The sequence below is a fragment of the Spodoptera frugiperda genome, chromosome 26 (genome assembly GCF_023101765.2).
Source record: "Spodoptera frugiperda isolate SF20-4 chromosome 26, AGI-APGP_CSIRO_Sfru_2.0, whole genome shotgun sequence".
NCBI lineage: Eukaryota > Metazoa > Arthropoda > Insecta > Lepidoptera > Noctuidae > Spodoptera > Spodoptera frugiperda.
This window is the reverse complement of record NC_064237.1, coordinates 9,308,403-9,333,699: the sequence shown is the minus strand read 5'-3', so window position 1 is coordinate 9,333,699 and position 25,297 is coordinate 9,308,403. Positions and strand designations below refer to the sequence as shown.

The 25,297-nt window shown below is 35.1% G+C and overlaps 1 protein-coding gene across 3 annotated transcripts in view; it reads right to left on the bottom strand.

Moving 5' to 3' along the window:
- Positions 1 to 24,864, bottom strand: part of LOC118264196 (testis-expressed protein 2) — a 33,149-nt gene extending 8,285 nt beyond the window's left edge. Inside the window, exons 1-15 of one of the 3 annotated variants that reach the window (XM_035576626.2) lie at positions 24,664 to 24,864; positions 23,804 to 24,259; positions 19,088 to 19,194; positions 17,172 to 17,313; positions 16,128 to 16,633; positions 14,867 to 14,954; positions 14,389 to 14,542; positions 8,081 to 8,299; positions 7,125 to 7,195; positions 5,836 to 6,050; positions 4,471 to 4,592; positions 2,887 to 3,052; positions 2,145 to 2,267; positions 989 to 1,144; positions 190 to 379 (exon numbers count right to left, since the gene is read on the bottom strand). In XM_035576626.2, the coding sequence (XP_035432519.2) occupies positions 190 to 379; positions 989 to 1,144; positions 2,145 to 2,267; positions 2,887 to 3,052; positions 4,471 to 4,592; positions 5,836 to 6,050; positions 7,125 to 7,195; positions 8,081 to 8,299; positions 14,389 to 14,542; positions 14,867 to 14,954; positions 16,128 to 16,633; positions 17,172 to 17,313; positions 19,088 to 19,194; positions 23,804 to 24,259; positions 24,664 to 24,682 (2,734 nt within the window). In that variant the 5' untranslated portion in view covers positions 24,683 to 24,864. Of the gene's footprint in view, positions 1 to 189; positions 380 to 988; positions 1,145 to 2,144; positions 2,268 to 2,886; positions 3,053 to 4,470; positions 4,593 to 5,835; positions 6,051 to 7,124; positions 7,203 to 8,080; positions 8,300 to 14,388; positions 14,543 to 14,866; positions 14,955 to 16,127; positions 16,634 to 17,171; positions 17,314 to 19,087; positions 19,195 to 23,803; positions 24,260 to 24,328; positions 24,560 to 24,663 lie in introns of those variants that run through there. The other 2 variants (XM_050704781.1, XM_050704782.1) reach the window with 2 other exon arrangements.
- Positions 24,865 to 25,297: the final 433 nt, after the last annotated feature.

Below are 25,297 nucleotides of genomic sequence, written 5' to 3'. Positions count from 1 at the left end.
CTAAATACAATTGAAATTAACAACAATCTCAACTTAAAATTTATTGGATTGATGTTGATTGTTGAAAATTTCATAATGGGTCTTAATGAATTTCTGTCAAACACTTAGAACGATGAAAATATTTTGGATTGAAATCAGTCATTAACTAAAAGTACCTATAAAAAATAAACAAAAAAGAAAATAACTGACTTTTCTCCTTAAGCTTGAGCAGGTTGATCTGCGTGAGTATGGCGATGAAGGCGCCGCCGTCGTAGCGCAGGTCTGCGTCGAGCCACACGCCCTGCGCGTCGCAGGCCGGCGGCAGCACGCGCTCCACCATGGGGCACGCGCCCGACAGGGACAGCTCCGTCACCACCAGCGGGGACATGAACGACGGCAGCTGCGGAACGAGGTTACTATTAAGCCAGGGCCGTATTATCCCTGAGGCAAATTAGGGAAGTGCCTAGGGCGTTAGGTTGCAAAGGGGCGCCACGAGACATGCCTGACCGAGAGTGAAGACAGTGCGAAAAAAAAATTGGCGGACCTATACTTGCCCAGGGCGCTCACTTGGCTTAATACGCCTCTGATGTAAGCCTTTAACAGGATTATCATTTATTTTTATAGCCATCTAACTCCCGATAAAGCTGTCCTTCTGTAACCTCGCCTGTGGTGATCTTTGTCGTCGGTACGTTCGTCCTAATGTTGAAAGTAGCAAAATACCCAGTCAATAAAATTATTTCTTTAATTGAAATATACGGCTTACTCACGTAGTCTATACGAGAAAAGCTCGACTAATTTCAAGTCACACGGGGATTCATATTCATGAATAGCGTACCGGCGCGTAGACGACAACGTTGAATATTTCACGTGATAAGCAGTATAACTCCAATTTATTTAGTATCTAACAGTTTTAAAACAAAAATGTTTTTAAATGCCCAACCCAAACCGTACGTTTGACAATGGACGTTCGTAAATTTAAACAATAGTACAATAATAAAAATCCGTTTACCTTGAGAGTATTCAGTTTCCTCTGTATCCTGTTCTGCAGCTTGCTGATCATGATGGGATCCCGCATCATGTCGTACATGATCCGAGCCAGTATCGTGTTCACCCACGTCACCTCCGCCGGCAGCAGGCGGCATGTGCACTCTATCGTACTCTTACTCTGTGGGAAACAGAAAATTCAATGTCATAAGACTTGAAAAAAATGTTATAACATCCTATGATTTTTTTACATTTTTCCGCAGTACTAAAATCGAGGTATATAAAGTAGATTTCCGCTGAAAATATTTCTAAAATATTTTTTAAATATACATTGAATATAAATTAATAACAAAATATAACAATACAAAAAAAAACGAACTATCGACTTACAACAAAATCTCAACACGATACTATACTGAACTAAATTTTCTCTAATCAGTACACTAAATAAATAAAAAACAAATCAATAACAAAAAATAAACTAAAATAAAAACCAATTAAACTAAAAATAAAAGAAATAAAATAAAAATAAAATCGTGACAAACTTCTTTTCTCTTCTTTTTATTCTTGGACCGTTCTCTTGGCGTCGGCTCTAACTGACACATCACCGCCGCTTCTGACGTTGACTTTATCGTCACCTCATGACTCTGTTTTACATGTTAGTAGGATTTTATACCTTAAAGACTTTAATAAACTAATCTGGACAAAAATATTCCTCTCAAATATTTAAACCTACTATTAAAATGTACTATTAAAATGTTAGTAGGATTTTAGACCTTAAAGACTTTAATAAGCTAGCCTGGACAAAAATATTCCCTTCAAATATTCAAGCTTAGTGTGTCAAATAAAATGTTAGTAGGATTTTAGACCTTAAAGACTTTAATAAGCTAGCCTGGGCAAAAATATTCCCTTCAAATATTTAACCCTAGTGTGTCAAATAAAATGTTTGTAGGATTGTATACCTTAAAGACTTTAACAAGCTAGCCTGGGCAAAAATATTCCCTTCAAATATTTAACCCTAGTGTGTCAAATAAAATGTTAGTAGGATATTAGACCTTAAAGACTTTAACAAGCTAACCTGGATAAAAATATTCCCTTGACTGATTTTACTTAAAATACTGAAACCTGACATGTTAAACTACATTAAACTCTGTAACAGAACAAATAAAGTTCAAGTTTACCTGAATGATTTTCAAGAGATACGGCCAGAAAGTCTTATCGTAGTCTGATTCGAAGGAGATTGGCTGCGCTATGGACGTGATCGTCACACCGCCTCCTTCTGAAAACGAGTCTGTAGTTTTGCTCTGAAATAAAAAATATTATTTTGTTACAGATTTATAGAGGTATTTTATTAAAGTTAGCGTACTTCTTTATCTTTTGCAAACCGAGGTGACGGTGGGTTGGTTGTTGACTATTTAACATTATTAAGACACTACTGACAAACGGTGAGAAAATCTGGGCTTATAGGGAAGATTCATATGTGACGGAACATAATTATCGGTCGCGTGACGCCAGAACAGTCAAATGTATAGAAACATATTTGACCGTTCACACTCAACCGATGTATTTTACATCATATATTGATCATTCCCATAATTTCTAATTGTATACCTGTTTGAAATTACCAACCCACATTAAGCAAGCGTGGTGTCTAATACTTAAAGGTAAGCATTCACAGGCTCGCGTCGTATGACGTCATCGGTACGCATCGCTTGAAGGCATTGTCGATGATGCGGTGTGTACGATGCGGATCAGTGGACGCAGTTGTATGAATTTCTATACAAGACAAACTAAAATCCGTTGCGTGCGATGCGAGCCTGAGGGCGCTTACCTTAAACCATCTTCGCGTGAGAAGAGGCCTTTAGTTAGCAGTGGCTACTTATGGACTGATGATGTAATGTGATATGATGTGAGTATACTTACAGAAGATTTAGCGAAAGCAACAGTTTCCTTCTCAGTGAGTTTGTAGACAGCGAGCTCGATGTTGTCCTTGCTCTCGGCGGACTCGCTGCCCGTCCTCTCTTCAGCCACCGACGTCTCCGTAGAGTTCGCGTTGGCTTCGTTTACGGCCATCACTAAACGACGATACCTAAGGAGCAGGAGAAAAGTGAAACATATTAAATAAATTGAAATATTTTACTTAGGGTGCTTTTCATAGATGTGCTATGCTACGTTGCTGTGGATTTTTTTTTGAGGGGGAAAATCATCCTGTGACTTCTCCCACCTTGGGCGAGGCGAGAGGGAGTGTCAGACTCTTACTGACTAAAAACCACCCCGTTCCTTCTCATGCTTTTCGAGCCGGAGCCCCGGTAAACCCGCTAGGTAGTCCGCAGCTTCGGATACGTTGCTATGGATGCGTTTGGTTTTTTATATGGAAAGATGGGTGTTATTAATGTGTGTTATGTGTGTGTGTGAGGCTTTCCTGCTATCAATACATCGCATATTCGAGCTGCGCATTTACCTCGATATTTTTCGTTTTTTATGGCGTTTTCATAGATAAAGAAAGAAGAAAAGGGGTCCCTTTCTCCTATCGTAATATCCTCATAATATCTTAGTATACCTACAAGGTTATAAATTTTATGCAAACACAGCTAAAGAAGTACTTTATAAACGTATGATTCATTGTCTGGAAATGCAATTGCTTTTGTCAAAAATTACGACTGCCTTTAAAAATGTTAGTACTTGACTGTAGAAATCAATGAACCAGTCATTTGGTTGAGGATGATTCAACTGTACACAATATTTATAATAGATTACAATATGATAATAATCAATATAAATAATACATGTAAGATAGTCATTGTTCTTTCCTACTAGTACTTAGTATACATTGCTATCTAAAAATACCTCAAGTATTTAGATAGATAATAAAGTGGTTTATATCTTGTATAATCTCTGTTTTTGTTTGTTTTTGTAAAATTATAAGGAAAACTGTATTAATGCTTTGGGCTTTGTGTCAAATTGTTTTTGATAAAGGTACAAAATACCCTGACTAATGGGTAGACCAAGGTGCACATAAAACTACAATGCAACACTCACTTTTCACCAGATATTATGTCCCATGGAATAGGTAGCGACCTTATTACCATGCACCAGGTAAAATTTCAGATTCCATTAATAATGTACCCTTAGTATGAGTTTGCTTTACGAGATCGAAATGACGTTAACGTTTGGCGCTCTGACTTGCACGAATGAACCAACCAATCAGAGCGCCGAACGCGCTCGTTTCGATCTCGTTAAACGTATAACAAACTCTTACTAAGCCTTCTAATAAATTTTCGAGTAATCGAAAATTCTCCATACTACTTTGTCCGACCCGGGAACTGAGATCCGCAATCTCACCTACGAGATTCATAGTACATATATAGAAAAGAAACAGGCGTTACATTGCGGAAATCTATGCTACACTAACAATACATTAGTTTTTTAGTTCACTAAGAGGAATTAAAACTAAAAATCCAATGTTTTGTTAGACATTCATAGTTTTAAAAGAATACTTTAACTTACCATTCGTGTTTATCCCGTCCCGTCCTCGCGAACAGGAACAGATGTGAGTGTTTGTCCGTGGACGACTTAACGTGCACGCTCCACTCGCCTTCACTCGTACCGTCCGCTCCTACCTCCATTTCCTGAAGAACAACAGTTCCATTTTAATCTTACGACAAGAATCGAATACTTGGTCCGAAATTTTGTAAATGGATTTACAGCCTTATTACAATAACATAAGGATGAAAGTCAATTCGTATCATCTAGTTATTTAAGAGGTTGACGTGTTGTAAATTGACATGTTATCATTTAATTAGGAATACTACTACGCCACAGAACCTTGTTGTCATCAATATAAAAATTGCACTCAACTGTTTTTTTTTTTTTTTCAAAAGAGTGCTATGATGAATTAATTCTGTTTTCATTCCATTTATGACAAAAAATGTCACATCGTTATCAACCGATCAGATCTTCAGATCATCTAAGTTATATTTAAAACATTGATATTTGTTTTAGTAATTGTAAATTCATAGATGCATTTGGACTTTAATTAACTATAAAATAGGTAAACAATATGCAATGATGACGTAATTATTCTATTTTACACGTTATTTAACACCTATTAAAGCTGCGATAGAAGTTCAAGGTTAGATTAAAACTACGTAAAGGAAAATAGTAGTATACTATGAGGAAGTTCAGATAAAAGAATCAATTTATAACGAGTAGTATTTTTTGTTGCACATTGTAAAAAACTGATGAATAACTGCTACTTTTTTCTTGTATCAATTCTAATGAAATAATTATAAAGTTTACTTTAGGTGTATGTACTTGAAATCACATCACACATCAATAGCCTGTACTAGCTATATAATATGTATAGTGGTCACTGCTGACCGAAGCTCTCTCGCACGGAGAAGACTTGAGCATTAATCACCACGATTGCTTAATGCTTGTTGACGATTTCAAAACTTATCACAATTTATAAGTCCAGGTTAAAAAAAATCTTCTAGCTAATTACTTCGCCAATTTTCTACAAACATTACGTTTAAACAATTATAGCTGGCAGACTATGAATAAACTGAAGTCAATTAAGAATGGCCTCGAATTTTTAAGTTGTGTTTATGTTTTGTTTTAATTGTGACGTGGTAACAAATATAACGCATATTAAATAACTCTTTTTTAAAAAGAGAACCATTTTCATATTTTGAACGTCCTCCATTTTTTAAGTCGGTTAATATAGCTAAAACCTTGTGAAAAATATTATTCTTCATTCGCATCAAAATCAGTTTAGCCAACCGCGATATAATCACGCAAACAAACATACATACAAACAGTTCAAACAGAGAACCTCAATACATTTTGAAGCTGGTTAAAAAATATACTCACAGTCTCCTCCAAAAACTCCTTGATCTTGGACAGGTCATTGTCATCGATTTCTTCGTCCTTGTCGTCCGTAGTGCTGGTGACGGAGTGCGACGAGAGCTCTATCTCGTGGTTATGGAACGAGTCCTCAACGTACAGCGCCTTCTCTATTCTCACCTGACTCTGGTTTTGAGTCTCCACTGGTTCTGTTGCTGTTGAGACGCTGTCTGTCTTCTTGTCTGTAGGGGCCAATTAGAGTTGGAGTATTCAGAAATCTTATTGTTAGACACGACTGACTGCACGGTTGACGCGGTAGCTGGACAAACGGCTGCCGGTAGCGGGTTCGATTCCCGCACGGAACAACTCTTTGTGTGATTCACAAATTGTTGTTTCGGGTCTGGGTGTCATGTGTATGTGAACTTGTAGGTTTATAAACGCACCCACGACACAGGAGAAAATCCTAATGTGGGGCAACGTTTTTTGTAGAGAAAAAAAAACATTCTATTTGGAGGAATTAATTGGAAAACGAGAGCGCGTTCGGAGCTCTGTGCCTCTAGCCAAATGTCTCTTAAAATAGCGTTGGTCGACAGAGAGAGTAGAAAACTCAATGTATGCGGATGACACTGACAAGTGTCAAAATTTATGTCAATCCTGTACAATTTAGTTTTCTATTCTACAAGTAGACATGCGCTAAATGCCATTTGGCTAAAGGCTCTGATTGGTTTGGTCCAATTGCAGCAGCCAATTAGAGCGTCGTACGCACTCTCATTTCGTTTTCGTTCAACGTAAAGCAAACTCGTACTAAGGGTACTGAGTACTTAAAAAGAAGTACATAAAGCAATAGTAAATGTATAATAGACTATTTGCTTTAATATTGACAATAACAACCGGTATATCGAGTACAACAGATACGAGTATTTGTATTACCTACCATTTCATGACTCACAGTTCAGATACTCTGCCTGGATTGCACAAGACATAGTAATTGTATTAATACTAATTTTTCTAGGTCTAGTCTGCCACATCTACAATAGATACAACCATGAAAACACCGGAACACTGAAGTCCGGCGCGTCCCAGGGACATGAATGACTGTCTTGGATCCCACAACGAAATAAATCAGAAGATATTAATTAGAGGAGAAGAAAAAAACATACAATAGTTTTTACTGCCCTCGGTGAATTTAACGCAGGAGACAGAATGACTTAAGTCTAAAAGGCACAAAAGAGCCTGCACAACTGGGAGAAGCCCAGTCGTCAAGCACCACTATTTTTATGTAATACGTAGTAAATACTACTGTGAAAATAACTTACCTCTGTGCATTTTCCTAACGAGCCTATGTCTGAGCCCCTCTTTTCCTGTCTCGCCGTCGGAATGTGAAATACTGGAACAAAAAGACATTATACTTAAATAAAATTCCTCATAAGAAACTGTGACAATAAATACTACATACAATCCTTGGTGGAATGTAAAGCATTTATTGGATGTTCAATTTTTAAATTTTCTGAGAATATAAAGAAAGAGAAATTCTTATAAAGAATGAGATTTAGAAGTTCTTATAAAGAATGAGATTTAGAAGTTCTTATAAAGAACGAGATTGAGAAGTTCTTATAAAGAATGAGATTTAGAAGTTCTTATAAAGAATGATATTTAGAAGTTCTTATAAAGAATGATATTTAGAAGTTCTTATAAAGAATGAGATTTAGAAGTTCTTATAAAGAACGAGATTGAGAAGTTCTTATAAAGAATGAGATTTAGAAGTTCTTATAAAGAATGAGATTGAGAAATTCTTATAAAAATCAAAATGAGGAACATTGGTATTAATTATTACCATTATTAATTTACTATAGCAAGAAATGCATTCAAACGTAAAAAAAAGAATAATGAGTTGAATTGAGCAGGCGGCATTCTCAAATTAAAACAGCCTTTGTGCTTTTTCCTAAAGCAGTGTGTATTTTTTTAAACGAGCAGACGTATCACCTAGTTGTAAGCAATCGCCACCGCCCATGGACACTTGAAACACCAGAGGTATTACAAGTGCATTGCCGGCCTTTTGAGGGTTAGGAATTTAAGGGTTATTGAGGAATCGGGGATTGGGAAGATTGGAAAGGGGGGGAATTGGGCCTACAGTAACCTTACTTACACAACGAAATACGACGCAAGCGCTGTTTCACGTGGGTTTTCGATGAGACTGTGGTACTCCGGTCGAGCCGAAGCATGACTCTCCCACACATAAATATAATATGTAATATACAAGTAAACTACGGACCTCTTGTCTCGTCTCCTCCAAACAAACTTGCGTTTCTTCTCAGGGCTAGTGCTAGTCTCCGTCTCCATCTCATGTTGCGGCTGTTGTGGTTCCTTCTTCTTCTCAGAAGGAGTCGCTTCCGTCGCCTTCTTCTCCGCCGTAGAACTTTCTTTTTCTAATACTTGTATCTTTTCCTTGTCGCTTAGTATTATACATATTGGGTACTTCTTGCTCCATTGTCTACGAATTAAAAGTAAAAATGTTTGTAAGTATTCAGTGGTTTCTATTCGCGATAAATTCAAAAACGACTTAACCAATTTTCATATAGTTTCACAGATGGATAGTGATTTTTGAGAAAAGCAATTGTACAATTCTAGACGATTTGACTACCGTAAGCTGCGGGAAAAAATCCGATATTAGAATTTTCACATTTACATTTTTTACTAAAATAGGTATAACTGCAAGTTCCAGAGAGGTATTGTTTACAATTAGAAAACCATATCAACAAAACAAATCCTAATACGTGTACCAATACATTCCCAATTTGGAATATAAAGGCGTGACAATGTATTATATAATAACCCGACACGTGGAATGTATAACAAATGAAATCTGGGCTAACAATGAATGCACTGCATTGTCAATTGCTCACGACCTTGGTCACAAGGCAATACACTCGAAGAAGTAATACAATATTTAGTTACTAGTGCAGATTTAGTAGCGATATCAAATCCATGCTAATGGTATTACATTTCTCATGGGTGTCAATCACATAATTATTTTGATAAACAATCATGTTTGAGTCATTAATTACGTGAGATCATTGGCCATCTGCAATTCACGAGCGTTGATTCAAATTCATATGTGTTAGCAATGCCTCTGCCATTAATTGTATGCTTGTCTTTTTCCTAACCCGAGAACAATCTCTAGAACCATCTTGCACTATGCGGAGCTGCGGACTACCTAGCGGGTTTACCGGGACTCTGGCTCGAAAGGCAGGAGTAGAAACGGGGTGGTTTTTAGTCAGTAAAAGTCTGACACTCCCTCTCGCTTCGCCCAAGGCGGGAGAAATAATTGGATGATTTCTCCTCCTTAAAAAAGGACCATCCTGCACTGTATCCAGTGTTCCTAATTTTTATCCTTAATATTTTGCTCAAACCGTGTTTGGTAGGCTGGATAGTAACGGCTCTCTGTCTGTTTTTTTACATTTTAAATCGAGAAAATATAATTGGATATTTCTATTCTACATTTTCAAAGCGTGGTCGACAGCTATGGTAATAAAAACAATCAGATAAGGCAGTCGGTTATCAGATCGTAAACTATGTATCAGGTTTTGAGATTACAATCTAATCATACATATTTACAAACATAACGAATTTACGTTTTTAGTTTCTCACGAAATGAGACGGCTTCTGATGGTTTTGGTACAAAGTCCTGATGTTAAGGTGCTATAATAACGCTCGTTTTGTTACAAAATTAAAAGATTCAGTTTTATCTCAACGTCAATGCAATTTCAACCCAATGAAAATAAGTAATTATTCACTTTCAAAACTAAGTATACAACCGCTACGATTAGCGTAGCGGTTAAAATACATTCAGACTTTAGAGTACAGAAAGCCAAAGTCAATACCATTTAGTTAATTCAATAACTACGCAATACGGATGCAATGGGCGCTATTGTTGCAACTTAAAAGTACGATCGACGAAATTTCATAATATCAATGTCGATCGACCAGAATTGTATTGATTAGAGGTGTTGACAAATGCATTATATTGCAGTCACCACAAGACTAAAATTATAACATGTGATCCGTATCTTAATTTTGTTACACATCCCATACTGTTAAAAATACTTGGAAAACCAAACATGGCAGCATAAATAATACATTGAAATGTCAGCTAGGCATTGTTATAAGATAATTAACGTGATGAGTGCTATTACAGCTCGGGCCAGGGACTTTTTGTGTGACTACATAGTACATAGGTACTGTATTTGCACACCACATGGCAAATATTTTAGTGAGCGGATAAAATATATGCGATAATTTTGTCATATTACTTCGGGACCATGTATGAAATACAGAATTTTGCATATTGTAGAATAACTGTCTGTATGTGTATAGGACATTGGGTTTTATTTTATATTGGCATAGGTACAAAAACATATTTGTAATTAGGTATACACTCTATGTCAATTATGTTTAAATCTCGTGTTAATATGAATTTATAATACTTTCCTTATGAATTTATTATATTACTTTCCATAAAAGGAAACTATAAAGCTTCCTTTTATAGAAACCTAAAGATATGCCTAAATAAAATACAATAAAATCCCTAACGAAATAAGAATCCTGCGTCAACTAACTAATTAAATATTATCAACAAAATTACATAACAGCACAAAATAGCATGGATCCGCGATAAATATTCGTATTAATTTCCTTTATCAACCAGCTAAAGAGGAAATCCGCGCGTACTGAACTGTAACATTTTACTCTGTTAGATAATATTTTTGTGCCAAAACTTTGTTACGAAAACAAAAACAAAACAATAGTGAATTCAGGTCACTGTTGTAATTATACGGATGGCTTCATTACGCCAATTGTGATACTGTTTAGTGTAAACAGTATCTGTTTAGTCTGCAGATATTTTTAAGTTACGTGTTTATTATTTGTGGGCCCGAGTACCTATATACCGTGGGAGCAGACACCAAGATACAGCCAGCACCATATGCTGAACTTTATGTCACTTAAGGAGATTATGTTTATTATTTTATTAAGGAGGAGGCCTTTGTACAGCAGTGAACACATTCAGTCTTGTTTTCTATTAAATAACGTTGCTTCATACTAGTTTTTCCTCCTGTGTCGTGAGTGTGACAATTTTACATACATGATACCCAGACCCGGAACAAAAATCTGTGGATCACACAAAGAGTTGTTTCATACTGGTTGCATGGCAGCCACTACGCCACCCGTGCAGTCAGTCAGTCTTATGTTGGTCACAGGTAATTACCACGATAGTTAAGATTAAACAATTTCGATCTTCACGTTGAGCAAAGCAGCCATGCAAATACTATCAGGGTTTCCGATAAGCTAATCGATGAGACTAAAATTATGCCACTTATGGGAGAAAGGCGTGAAGATATGTATGTAGTTGCAAATCGATTTGTTCTCCTTTAACAATGGTTTTAAATAAGGTTTCCTCCACCTTCTTAGCCTTTTACCAGTAGGTAGAATCGCCATATCCAAAAGCATAGTATTAGAATTTCATGGTACGCAATAATAGTAAAAATGGACTTCATTAGGCTCAAGAATGCTTTCGATCTACTAATAATAGCTTCGAAGAGGTGCATATTATTAGAATCTCATGGTAATAATAGTGAACAAACATTAAAAATCTACTTAATGACCAGTTTCCATTTCTCTATAGGTAATAACAACGTGCTAATCTATTTTTAGTATCACACAACGTCCTTGATTTTGGGTATCTACGTCGCGACTTCTATTTACGCAAAAAAGTAGACAAAGATGTCGGTTTGCAGCTAGCTTTAAAATTTTCTGGGCACACATTAGCTTTACAAAATGAGTTGATATCTAGTTTATTATGGTCTCACTTTGTATAATCTTTCTGTAGAATTAAGGGTCAGTTTATACTGGATTTGCATAACTTGGTATGCAGTCGTCGGTACTCACATTATTTTTTGCGTAGCGTATTAGTGGGTGAGCCTATTACCATATAAGTAGGTATATTGATTACAGATTAGTAACAGTAATAGGCAGGCTAGTTTCTCAAACGTTAGCTTTTATTCGTAGCTTCGCACGTGTTAATGAATAGATTATATGTGTAAGAACTTATGACGGGATATTTACCATGTTTATTCACTTCGATGAGTTTCCGATATTTCGGCACTGTTGCAAGCGCCATGATCACGGATTAACTGGTGATCATGGTAAACATGGTAAATATCCCGTCATAAGTTCTAATAGTAGTGTTGGTGACCATGTCAGTTTAAAAACTTATAGATATGTATAAAACTTCCTTTTGAATTACTAGCTATTAAAGACTACATCGAAATGCATTGTGTAGTTTCGTATTTAGATCTAAGCGTACAAAAACTTCAAAATAATTATTTAGAAACACTAATTGAATACGTTTAGAGTGGCACTGCACCTAGTTTAGTTCATTAACCTAATTATTCGTTAGTTGCACTAAATGCACTCACGCGCACAAAAGGCCTTACAGACTATACAAGTAAAAACAGCACATCAACCTACACCAAACCCTCAATCGATTTTAAACCTTATCGAGAACTAGATAAAGTTGAAATTCCAATGAATAAATTTTATTTCCTAATAGCTTATCAGCGCTTTGTTCGTGACCTCTAAAGACGTAAAATATGGCGTAGACGTCAGTTTATCGTATACAAACATTGAGAACAAAATATATACAACACGTTTTTCTAATAGAGTTCTTGATACACGTGACTTTAGTTACTACGCAATATGCTAACAGACGCTTCTTGAGAAGTTTTTTAATGAGAAGCATGCGAATATATATACTTTTTTTTTTGTATTGAGTACATGTATGTATAGGATTGGTCGAATCAAAAATATTTTTAATAGATTTTTTTCTTTACAACGGCAATCATTTAACATCTAAATATTTTGGCTTTTTTGAAGGGTGAAAATCACCCAATGACTTCGAGAGTGTCAGACTCTTACTGACTAAAACCACTTCTTTCTTACTCCTGCTTTTCGAGACGGAGCCTCGGTAACTCGCTAAGCGGTCTACAGCTGCGGATCGTCAAATAATTTGGCTATGTACCTAGTCTTCGACGAAAGCAAAAATGCTGTTAAAGGTATTACGATTTGATCGAATGAACTGGAGATTAATTGGAAATAGTCTCTATTAATAATACCTTCATTTGTTTTTATTAAATTATTCAATTCATAAATGGACATTTTACATGAACAATTTCTCTTTCTATTAAAGTTAATTGTTCATTGAAGCGGAACAATTTATCGATATTAGCATATTTCCCGCGCCAACGGCTGATTCAAATTGAGAGTGACATAATACAATGAATTTTACTTAATATCAGAATGATAATAACAAGGTGGCATTGGAGAGGACTGAATAAATTATCTAAAAATAACTCTTGCTTTGCTGTATATTAACAGTGTAGAATACACTGTCACTACTCTTCCCACGGGTACGGTAAGAGGGGTGATATTCAGTAGAGATGGTATTCACTGAGGGTTTGTATATTTTAACAGAGACCAGGCAGCAAAGTCAAATTCGAAATTATTTATTTCAAATAGACCAGGAAGGCACTTTTGAACGTCAAAGCAAACTAAATGTCTGTCTGTCGGTCAGTCCTCTACTGAAGCTATTTGCTCGTTCCAAAGTGCTCTGCTTGATAAACCTGAACCTGAATTGCGATCTGGAGATCGTGTTTTAATCGTGGATATTATGGCAAACCGCTCTTAAGTAGAGGAGACCCATAATACTGCTATGGACGGGCACGAGCTGTTGATATGTATGTGAACCCTGGCTGTGATAATGGTAAAATCCTATTCCTATAAATAACCAAATAGGTACAGACTAAGCAGGCTCAAGTTACCACAACCTGTGAAACCGATTTCCAACCTTCTCATTTGGTATTAAAGTAGAAATTTCAATAAAGGATTTTTTTTTGACAATACGTTAAGAAGTATTTTTTGGCAGAACAAAAACTCTTTGGTTATCAACTTATAGAAAAAATGCAGCGACTTGAGCCGTACAAATGTTTGTTTTGTCGGCGATTACGTCAGTACACCGCAGACTTTATTTACTGTTGAAAAAAATGCTATTTAAAGTGCTTCTTATGGCTTATGAATTAAAGACTAATTTAATCGGTAAGTAGTTCGATTTCCTAGAATTCAATTCCATCTGTTTCATATCGACTATCTAGATACTTTATGTATGCGTTTATTAACTTTAAGAGCCAAAATAATTCATGAAGGATTGGCCTCAACATAGTCTTGTTATTTGCGTCTGCGCATGAAATTAGACCAAATTAGATTATCCGCATTCGGAACTCACAGTTATATTGACAACAAAACACGTTAAATTAACCACTCAATAAAAACCGCATCATATAGACTGACAAATGAAACTAATCCCCTTTTTCTGTTTTAGGGTTAAAATAGGTACTAACTGCCGTACTCAGAGTCATTTAATGGTTACTTAACCTAATACTTGGCTGTTGTTTTCAGTACAAAATCGTTACTAAGCAATAGTTTAAGTAGTCATTAAATGTCTCTGAGTACGGTAGTAAATGTACTTACCTCCTTTTAACTAATCCTTTTGGCAGCAATATCACTCGTGCTCCAGTCAAATTGTACAGTCTATGTTGGTAGAACGCCACCTTATCTAATTTCTCGTCCCAAAGCGCCCTCTTTGGTATTTTAGTGGAAGTGTACGATATCCTTAGATTACATCCTGTAAACAAAAACTTAGGATAACAACATGATAAAGAATAAACTAATAGGTACGTAAGTACTATCAAAATTACTTGAAGATTACAAGGGGATATGCATCCGTGTGCAGTCAAGAAGCACTTCAAGCTACACCTTAATTATTTATTCGATATTCAATCTTATAACTTTCGCAATAAAGTTTCAAATCCTTTTAAGAATTTTGTCAGTTTCGGGTAGCTTTACGTGCTGTGGTAAAGGAAATTATTAGATAGTAAAATGTTTACCATACCACCAAAATGATGTAATATACTGTATCGAGTTGATAAGCGAAAGTGCAATGACTCACCCTCGAGTTTCATAAATGCCGTCGTAGTTTTGTTGATGTGGTATGTTCCCGGATCGTAATCCGGTACCCTGTAGTGGTTGATCCAACCCTAAAAGACAGATAAAAATTTCATTATTTTTATTAACTGATTTAAAGACAGGTCAAGTAACGCTGTTATTGGTTCAAATAAAAAGCCTAATACCAGACTGTGTTATAAAAGGAACTGCGGACAACGAACGGGGTGGTTTTCGGGTTCCGTAGCCAAATGGCAAAAAACGGAACCCTTATAGATTCGTCATGTCTGTCTGTCTGTCCGTCTGTCTGTCCGTCCGTCCGTCCGTCCGTCCGTATGTCACAGCCATTTATTTCCGAAACTGTTGGGCCTATATAGTTGAAACTTTGTAGGATGATGTGTATTTTGGTAACCGCTATTCGAATTGTGAATAAAAATCAATAAATTTAAAAATTAAAGGGGGTACTCCATACATGGAACTGATTCAAAAAATTTTTTTTTCAGCTAACATATCCGTGATGGGTGTCTATGGATAGGTCTTTAAAAAAGGCATTAAGGTTCCTAAAACCACTTTTCGTCAAAATCAATCGTTTGAAAGTTAGACGCTTCCAAAGTGGAAAAATGAGTGTCCCCCCCCCTCTAACTTTTAAAATAAGAGAGTGAGAAAACTGAAAAAAATATATGCTGTAGATTTCAATGGAAACTAACAACGAAAATTGGTTTGAACGAGATAGCATTATTAGTTTTTAAGAAATAAAACATTTTCAAAAACCGCAAATATAACTTTGTCGTTCATACAAACACTATGTAAAACCAAGTTATTTTACAACTTTTATATTATGTCATCTACTTGCTGCTACGGAACCCTTCATGGGCGAGTCCGACTCGCACTTGGCCGGTTTTAGTCAGTCTGACGACCGAATACTCAAACGCTACTCGATTTTAAGTTGTACTTAAATATCGTCATTTTATAAAGAAGTGATAGTAACAGTACTACATTTGAGAGCGTCTTAAAATTGAGTAGCGTTTGAGTATTCGGGCATGACACTCCCTTCCGCCTCGCCCAAACCGGGAAAAGTTATTGGATGATTTTCCCATCTCAAAAAAAGACTGTTATAAAGAGAAATTTCGAACCATCTAACAATATTTTGCCGGGCTCAAAGGATCTAACCAGAGCCCTCATGTTCGGTAATCGCACTCGCCGACTAGTCAATTTAGTCTCAATAAATAAAATGTCCACTTAAGAATATGTGCCAATGTCCCACTCACCTCGTATTTCTTAATAGGCGTATGTTCCTTCACCGAAGGTATCGTGTAAGAAGGCGGCATTGCACTACTACGCCTCAGTCGATACAGTTTCGAACTTGGTTCTGCGTCACTGAAGTACGTGTCTAGCACATAACTCTTCAAATTACTCATAAAACAAAAGAACCATAGACCGAGCACGAACCCATTCCAAATATTCGAATTAGGAAACAAGAAATAGCTAACAAATATCAGGAATGTTAGGAAGTACATAAAAAAGTTGAAGAAGTAACTCGAAGTGGTGCTGGTTTTTGGAGTTTTCATGTCATTTTTGCTTGGGGGCGAGCCAAAGTTCGCCGGTGTGAAGGGCGGTGGTAGCGGATCCTTCTCACTCGATATTTGCGGTTCTACATTGTGAATGTCGCCGAAGCCATCGATAGTGTCTTCAAGAGCCTCGATCCCTGATTCCACTTCCATTAGGCTGTCATTTAGTAAATCTCTTCTCAATTCTGCGGAGTCGTTGTACATAGCTGCAAAAATGGTTCCATTACAAAATGTATCCAACGCTAAACGAACTCTACAGCGGTTCTTAAAGTGACTTGTATAGTTAGAAGGTCGTTGAACTTTTGGTTATTACGCGGTATATTTTAGAAGAATGGGTCAACAAATGGACGAAACTTGTGACGAAAACTGTAGTCGAGTGACCTTGAGATCACTATCACTTTTGCCTCTTCATAAACTATAGGCATTCGAAATTATCAAAAGCAGGATTGTATATTTTCCCTGTACCAACTGCATACGCGGTTGTATGCTCATTTGACATAGGTACCTATATTGTGCCTACTTCCTGGCAGGAAATCGGAACACAAGCACGCGGAATGAACCGAGAACAGTCGCACTGCTCACTATGTTATCAAAAAGTAATAATTCATCTACTCTAGATATAAAACAGAAGGAAATCAGTTAGACACGTAATATATCAACAGAGGCCTTCTAACAATACATTCATCCGGTTGGCCAGTACAATAATGGCCTAAATAGTTAGTACCTCATCAAATTTTCACTCACCTAAATTCTTGTGTGTATCATCACTGGAGTCCGAGTGATTCTTGCTATCAACAGGAAGACTTGGATCTCGTTCAGTCGCCTTAGCCGTCAGAGGCTGCGTCATCTCCGACAAATTCTGTATACTGCTGTCTAGAGAAGATACCTAAGTACGAAAACGAAAATAGATTGTATTTTTTTAGGCATACTTGATTTCCACGATGACACCTTGACTCTTAAGCAGCAGCCATAAGGCTCAAATTAGAATAAAGTCAACGAGACATCGTAAAATGCAAATTTTATTACGATAGGCGGTTGTATTCAAAGTTCAGAAGTCGAGCATACTTGAGCAAGACGAATTAATAAGAGTCGGTGAACTCTATTGAACCCGAGCAATGAGGGGGCAAAGCGAAGCAGACTTCTTAGACAAAAGAGTGCATTCCTTCGATAATTATATTGGTATCAAAAGTTACAGGTGACAGCATCACACAAATATACCATACAAATGATACAATCAGGTTGCCATAACTAAGCATCACATGGCAAGCCAAACTTCTGGCAAACGGTCATAACATTAACAGGGAAACTAGCGAATATATTTATTAGCTATAGCATTCATACAAGTTAGCCGCTTCGCACACGAAAACAAAGGCAAAACGAGAATGTATACGAGGCGGTACGCATGTAGTATCTAGTTCCTAAACGTTCAAATACACACAAGGCCTATCGTGATTCTATTGGATTTTTGTACTTACGATAGTCTAAAGTAGGGATTGCTAATGTGAAAACTCAATCATGTCCTGATGGTGTTGCATCAAATCGTATAAATACGTTGGATTTTGGAGTCCACAACCTGGACATTTCAACATGTAATAAATCCTGATAACAAACAGCTAGGTCGTTCCTTTAATGTCTTCTAAACTTATACAGATGGTAGCTAACCCTTGTCCAAACTCCGGTCATAACAATACACCTATGATTCGTGTGCGAAGGGGCTTCAATGCGCTATGCGGTGCGTACTTAGGTAGAACTTAGATACCTAAACAATACAAAGACATTGACAATGCTTGAATGCGGGTAATTTGGTCACTTCAAGTGTCACTTACATGATCTTCAGCGTCAACTGAGGTGGGCTATGGCGGTACCATGAATAGAATACTTTAGAAAGTCAGTATGTTAGTGTAATGAATGCGAATGTTGTTAGTTAAGGCTTACGACACACTTTGCGAAGATTCCGTCGGGAATCTTAACGCGGGGGAAGGCTAACGGCGCGTTCCAATAAACTACCGATCGGTAAATTTGCTTACGAGCCGTAGAATTTTGACACATTTTGTATGGAGCTTATGTCAAAATTCTACGGCTCGTAAGCAAATTTACGATCGGTAGTTTATTGGAATGCGCCGTAAGATGTGTTTGTTTCTCAAGGGATGCTATAACACGCGTTGCTCCTTATCGGTGTTGAAAGTGGCCACCGGGATGATTTTAGTGAGGTAAAAATCTCACACTCCCTAGTCTTTCTCCCCAAAAAGCTAGGTGCCTTTTGAAGGTTCCCGTCATCAAAAAATAAAGATATGTTTGTTTGTCCTGATTTTTTAAATTTATTAATTCTGTTTGCGGCAATAAATCTTAACCTGATTCGGTTAAACATCGGTATTTTATATGCAATGCACACATTCCCCTGCAAGGTTGATATTTGATACCATTCTTTTTAGTTAGACCTATAGTCATAGCGACAATTCTAGATGACGGTCGGGACCGACAAATTAACGTATTAATATCTGCGACGGAATTTGCGCCAAGTGCGTCGTAAGCCTAAATGTTGGTCGGTCAACTGATAGCTCCTTCCTTTACACATAGTCCCTTTATATTCTTGTTAAGGATGTTGGCACAAAATGTTGGAGCATGTTGGCCGACCAATATGTAAAGGATGACCAACATACCTGGTTGTCTGTATCTCCAACACTTTGCTGATCTAAATCTTTGATTGCCGAATTCTCCTCTGAATCCGATGTCGAATTTTCTCTTGGAATTGATTTTTCTTTTGTCTCTGTTGTTAGGGAAAATAGAAATAAACATTTGTTAATGCAGGTAACATTTTATAATGACTTAAATAGCTACTTAGGTTTTGTTAAGATAAATCCTTCTGATAGCATCTGTTCTGATCTCATTATTAATATGTATATAGCTGAAGAGTTGTATGTTTGTTTGTACGCACTAATTTCCGAAACTACTGGTCCATTTTGTAAATATATTTTCTTTGTTGGATAGTCCATTTGTCGAAGAAGATTATAAGGCTATAAAACATCACGCTACGATAAAAAGGAGGGAAACGAAGCGGGTGAAACCATGCAGAAGTAGCTAGTAATTTAATAATCAGTTACGTTTCTGTGAGTCAGTTACACAATCTATACATATAATAAAATCGTAGAAAAGTGCTGTCTGTACATTGAAAATAAAAATAAAAAAAATAGCAGGGGTTATTGTTATGTCGATGTCAAACCCAAAAATGTAATTAACTTTTTTTTTGTCTGTTTGTCTGTTTGTCTGTTTGTCTGTTTGTCTGTTTGTCTGTTCGTCTGTGCGCGCTAATCTCAGAAACGGCTGATCCGAGTTGGATGCGGTTTTCACGAATATATTGTGGGATGCTTAAATTTACATTTAGTGTTTGTTTCATGTCAATCGGTTCATAAATAAAAAAGTTATGTCAAATTAAAGAATCACGTCGAACATTCTATGCTTATACCATTAATCTCCGCAACTATTTGACGGATTTGGTTGAAATTTGGTACAGATATAGTTTAGAACCTTAGAAAGGACATAGATACATATATTTTTATTTCAAAATCAAAAAATAAAATAAAAATAAAAATAAAAATAAAAATAAAAATAAAAATAAAAATAAAAATAAAAATAAAAATAAAAATAAAATAAAAATAAAATAAAAATAAAATAAAAATAAAATAAAAATAAAATAAAAATAAAATAAAAATAAAATAAAAATAAAATAAAAATAAAATAAAAATAAAATAAAAATAAAATAAAAATAAAAATAAAATAATATAAAAATAAAAATAAAATAAACATTAAATAAAAATAAAAAAATAAAAACAAAATAAAAATAAAATAATATAAAATAAAAATAAAAATAAAAATAAAAATAAAAATAAAAATAAAAATAAAATAAAAATAAAATAAAAATAAAATAAAAATAAAATAAAAATGAAATAAAAATAAAATAAAAATAAAATAAAAATAAAATAAAAATAAAATAAAAATAAAATAAAAATAAAATAAAAATAAAATAAAAATAAAATAAAAATAAAATAAAAATAAAATAAAAATAAAATAAAAATAAAATAAAAATAAAATAAAAATAAAATAAAAATAAAATAAAAATAAAATAAAAATAAAATAAAAATAAAAATAAAAATAAAATAAAAATAAAATAAAAATAAAATAAAAATAAAATAAAAATAAAATAAAAATAAAATAAAAATAAAAATAAAAATCGCGCAATGGTGTAATTACAATTGTTCAGTTCATGTTATTGTTTTAATTCATTGGAAATTTGTTTTTACAAAATAGTAAAAAGCAATGAAAAATATAACATAATACAACTTTTAGTACAAAGAAAACGCTCTAACGGAGTATAGATAATTCTATGTCGATCGTTACACGACTTCGGTTCATGTTATTGTTTTAATTCATCGAAAAAAGTTAACAAATAGTAAAAAGGTATGAAAAAAATTATATCAATATAATTAAACTTTTAGTACAAAGAAAATGCCCGAACGGAGTATAAATAAATAATCCAAGTTGTCTTTATCCTCGATAGATGGCGTTGGGAGCGAAATAGATTGCGCTATGGTTTTGTTACAATTATTTGGTTGGGTATCGGCCGAGCGCTTCGGTACTATTGTAGAAAATGTGTATTATCAGTCGTATGATTATTTGTCTGTAGTGGTCCTGCTGTTTCGTATATTCTAAATTGGTTTCGTTGTATTTGTCAATTAATAAGTTTATTTGTTGGGTTTTCCTGGTTTTCTGGTTAAACTTTTTAACGTAGGTTTAGTTTGATATCGATTATTAGTAGTTAATGTAGTTAGTTTTTTTAATAAAATTGTAAGTCTAATTTATAAATTAATTAGATTAGATTTAAGTCGTTTCTTTTAAATTATTTAGTTTAAGCTTGGTTATTATAGCATAAAGGATAGGTTCTAATATAATTTCTTTTTTAATTGTTATAAATTCGTAATTCGTAGCTTTCTTTAGTTTTAAGTTAGTTTTCATCTTAAGTTCGGAAAGATTATAATATTTCTTTAGTTAAAGTCCGTTTTTAAACTATTTTTTCAATGCCCTAAGTGAGTATACATCTATTAAAATCAAACGCAGAGCTCATTATGTTGATTTTTGAAGAGTTCCCTGGAATATCTTCCACATCTCATTTTTGAAAAGATCCCGCGAGATCGGGAACTCATCATCATCATCATCATCATCAGCCTATAGCTATGGGAACTATGTGGTTAAAACCAAAAATTTGCCGGAAGTCACTATTCCACGCGAACGAAGTCGCGGGCAAAAGCTAGTTTATAATATTTTTATAACAAATCATAGTGATCATAGACATAAACATCAGTAAATCACATTAAACATTAATTTATTACTATGATGAAAGATCATAATAATGAATTAATTTACCACTTCTCAGCATTTATTATAGCTCAAACATTTTATTACTAGTTTAAGAATCAGAGAATATTAACTATGTTTGCAATGCAAGTAAACAATAATAGATAATATAGTTCCTGCACAATGACTCGCGGATTCATACCAGTACATTACTATAAACAATTAAATGTATATCTAACCTACATAATGCAACGTAACGCCTTTTATCCCCGAAGGGGTAGGCAGAGGTTCACATTAAGGCATGCCGCTATATAATGTACACCCACTTTTCACCATTTGTGTTATAAGTCCCATGTAATAGGGAATCTATTGCCATATTAGCACAATTCCAGACTCCATGCTACTATTCAGAAATTTTCCAAAAACCGAATAAAGTCCAGTATTACTATGCCAGACCCGGGAATCGAAACCGAGACCCGTTGTCCATTTGCGACCACTCGACCAACGAGGCAGTCTTATGTAGAGCAGAGTAACCTACATAATGCAATACAAATAACTATCTATTAGTAAGAACCTTGCATCAAGTTCGAGTTTAATTGACCTTATAAACATGCTCTAACCATTTGATAAGGAATTAGGAACTTTAAATCTATTGTTTAAAGATTTAATTCTATTGTTACTAGCTTCCGAAAATACTAATAATCTTTGTTTTGAAAGAAATATGATGTTATAAGTAGGTATGTAGAAATACATATGAATAAATGCTTTTTTATTATAACCTTGAATAGTATAAGCTATTATTTTTATATGTGTTTCGCTCCCGCGTATTACGGACTTTGTGACTAATAAAAGTAGCCTCAATTACTCTTTAATATATCAGGTACCTGCCAATAAAAGTCACGTCAAAATCAGTCTAGCCTTTTCAAAGATTAGCCAGTATGGACAGACAAAAATTGTAAAAAAAAATATTGCATGTAGTAAAAGGCAATTATTCCAATATTACAAACAGACACTCCCTATTTTATTTAGTTATTAGTTTAGATTATTTACTTGTTTCAACATGTCTGTAAAACTAAACTTTAGTAAAAAAGTGTAGAAGACTAGGCATAGGTGCACATTACGGCTGATGATTATGTAATGTGAAGAGGAAAAACTAATTAATATTAAAGGCCTGTAATGGGCTTGAAATAAGTCCCATGTGAACCATATAATTTTTGTTTATTGTCATTGCCAGAGTGAAATGTCATAATAATTAGGGTGATTTTCCACCAGAGACATGCTATGTAGCTATGCTACGAAGATGTAATAGGTAAGCTGTGAAACTATGTGAGTGTTTCCACTGATACTAAGCAATGTAGCTGTGCGAGGAAGATGCCCAATTCGAATACATTATGTATCAATAGTAGGGAAGCCATCCATAGGATGCATCTTTCTATATAAAAACATAGCTTAGCTGAGTTTGTTTTCACCAGTGCTAAGCTATGTGTACCAATGAATATGATTGGTGGAAGCCTAACGCATTCACAGCAATGTATCATAACACAACCTTATGTTCTTACGTATTAACCTACTAAAGTTAAAAAAACAGTATGCTTTGTCTCGGTACATTAAGGGCATGTGTTCTTAAATAATTAATGTACCTTTGACTAATGGTGATAATCTAAGGATAGCTCCATTAGTACACCTTATCTCGAATATATTATCATCTGACTCACAAAATAAGTTCAAGCTCATTAATGACTAAAATAGAAAAGGACATTAACTCTAAAACTAGTCATGAATTTTTTTATTACAATTAATGACATAGACAAGCTTATATATTATATGTATGTATATTATGTTGAATGGCCAGAATAAATAGTTAACTTTTTATTTTGGATTTTTTGTAATAAAATTAACAATGGTGTGAAACACCTGGTCAGAACACAGTAATCATAGTTACATTACATAATCATTATGAAATATTTACTATTTCATGAGTACTTGACATTAACATTATAGAACAAAGAAAACAACAATGAACTCACCTTCTACGGAGCGAGTCTTCATATCTTCAACAGCTTGAGCTATTTTAAACTTGAAGTCATGGAATATCTTCCATGTTTCGTTACTTCCTTCCTTAACATCAGGAGTCACGTCCGGAGTACTCCGCTTGCCAAGCCGGTTCAAGTACTCCTTCATAGGAGATGATGTGACTTCCTTAGGTATAGGAGCCTCCTTACCCTTGACTTCTTCTGGTTTATTTTCCACCGGCTTAACATCTTCAGGCTTTTCTATCTTCTCAGCCCGAATTGATTTAAAATATTTATCTATAATAGATGAGGACCTCTCCCCTCTTTTAGGACTCGCATTCTCAACAGGTGTGCTAACAGGAGGGTCACACTGCGGAGTAGGAGGGTCATCCTCACACACATGGTACAACTCCTCTAACTCCTCGTTGTTGGCATTGTACCTGAACGATAGTGAGGTATTTGGTGATTTACCTGAAACCAATAACACTGTTATACGACTAGCACTTTACGCAGTAACACTCTTTATAAATTTATATTCACCCATTATTTATTTAGGACATGTACACGAATTTATTTAAAACGCACTAAAAATAAAACACAAAGGCAAGAACGCAGAAAGCTAAGTGCTACATTGAAACACGATTGGAGCGTTAAAGTGGCGATCAATTTGTGGCTGATCGTTGTTATCGTCTTTGTTGTCAGAGGAACAACATCCAATACCGAAACTTGCACACTAATCTATACTGATAAACGACCGGCCCTCACAGATACTGACGCAAACTGTTTATTTAAGTAAACAAGTTTCCTATTCCGCGAATTTGTCATACGAGAAAATTATTGGATTAAAGCTGTTGGCAAATTAATTCGACACATACCCACTCCAGAAATCTCCATTTTATTAAATTCAGGATGAAAATTATTTATTTAGAACCATAGTTTTATTCATATTAGTCAGAACCAACTCCTATTATAAATAATTTATATTAACTTCAGAGTCTTTCCCTTTAATGTTAATAAAAGTTGCTCTACTCGCTGATCAAAAATAAGATTTTCTTGTCAGTCATGAAGTGTCAACTTGTCACAGTGAAATGTCACTCTTACGAAAGTAGTAAACAATATCGATTTTGCTCTTAGTCGATTTAATAGAGGTGTAAAACAATAAAATACATGGTACCTAAGGCGGTTCTACATCATCGTGGTACTGAATGTGATGTGTCACCAGCTCAGAGTCCAGTTATTCAATGATATTTGTGTACTATGCTGCTGACAGCTTCCACCCAGACGCAATACTAGGAGAGGACAGCATGACATCGTGCAGCGTTACAAGTTACGAGCTGCTTCAAAACATCACTCGGGGTATCGTTGATAACGCAAAGCTGGAATTGCGCGGTGTCTCGTTATCCAGAAGAGCGTATTTTATTTACTCACAAACCTTAAAAAGTAACTATATTATGTACGTCACTACGTCATTATACGAAAAGACAATGGTGGAAGACAGAATAGTGAAAG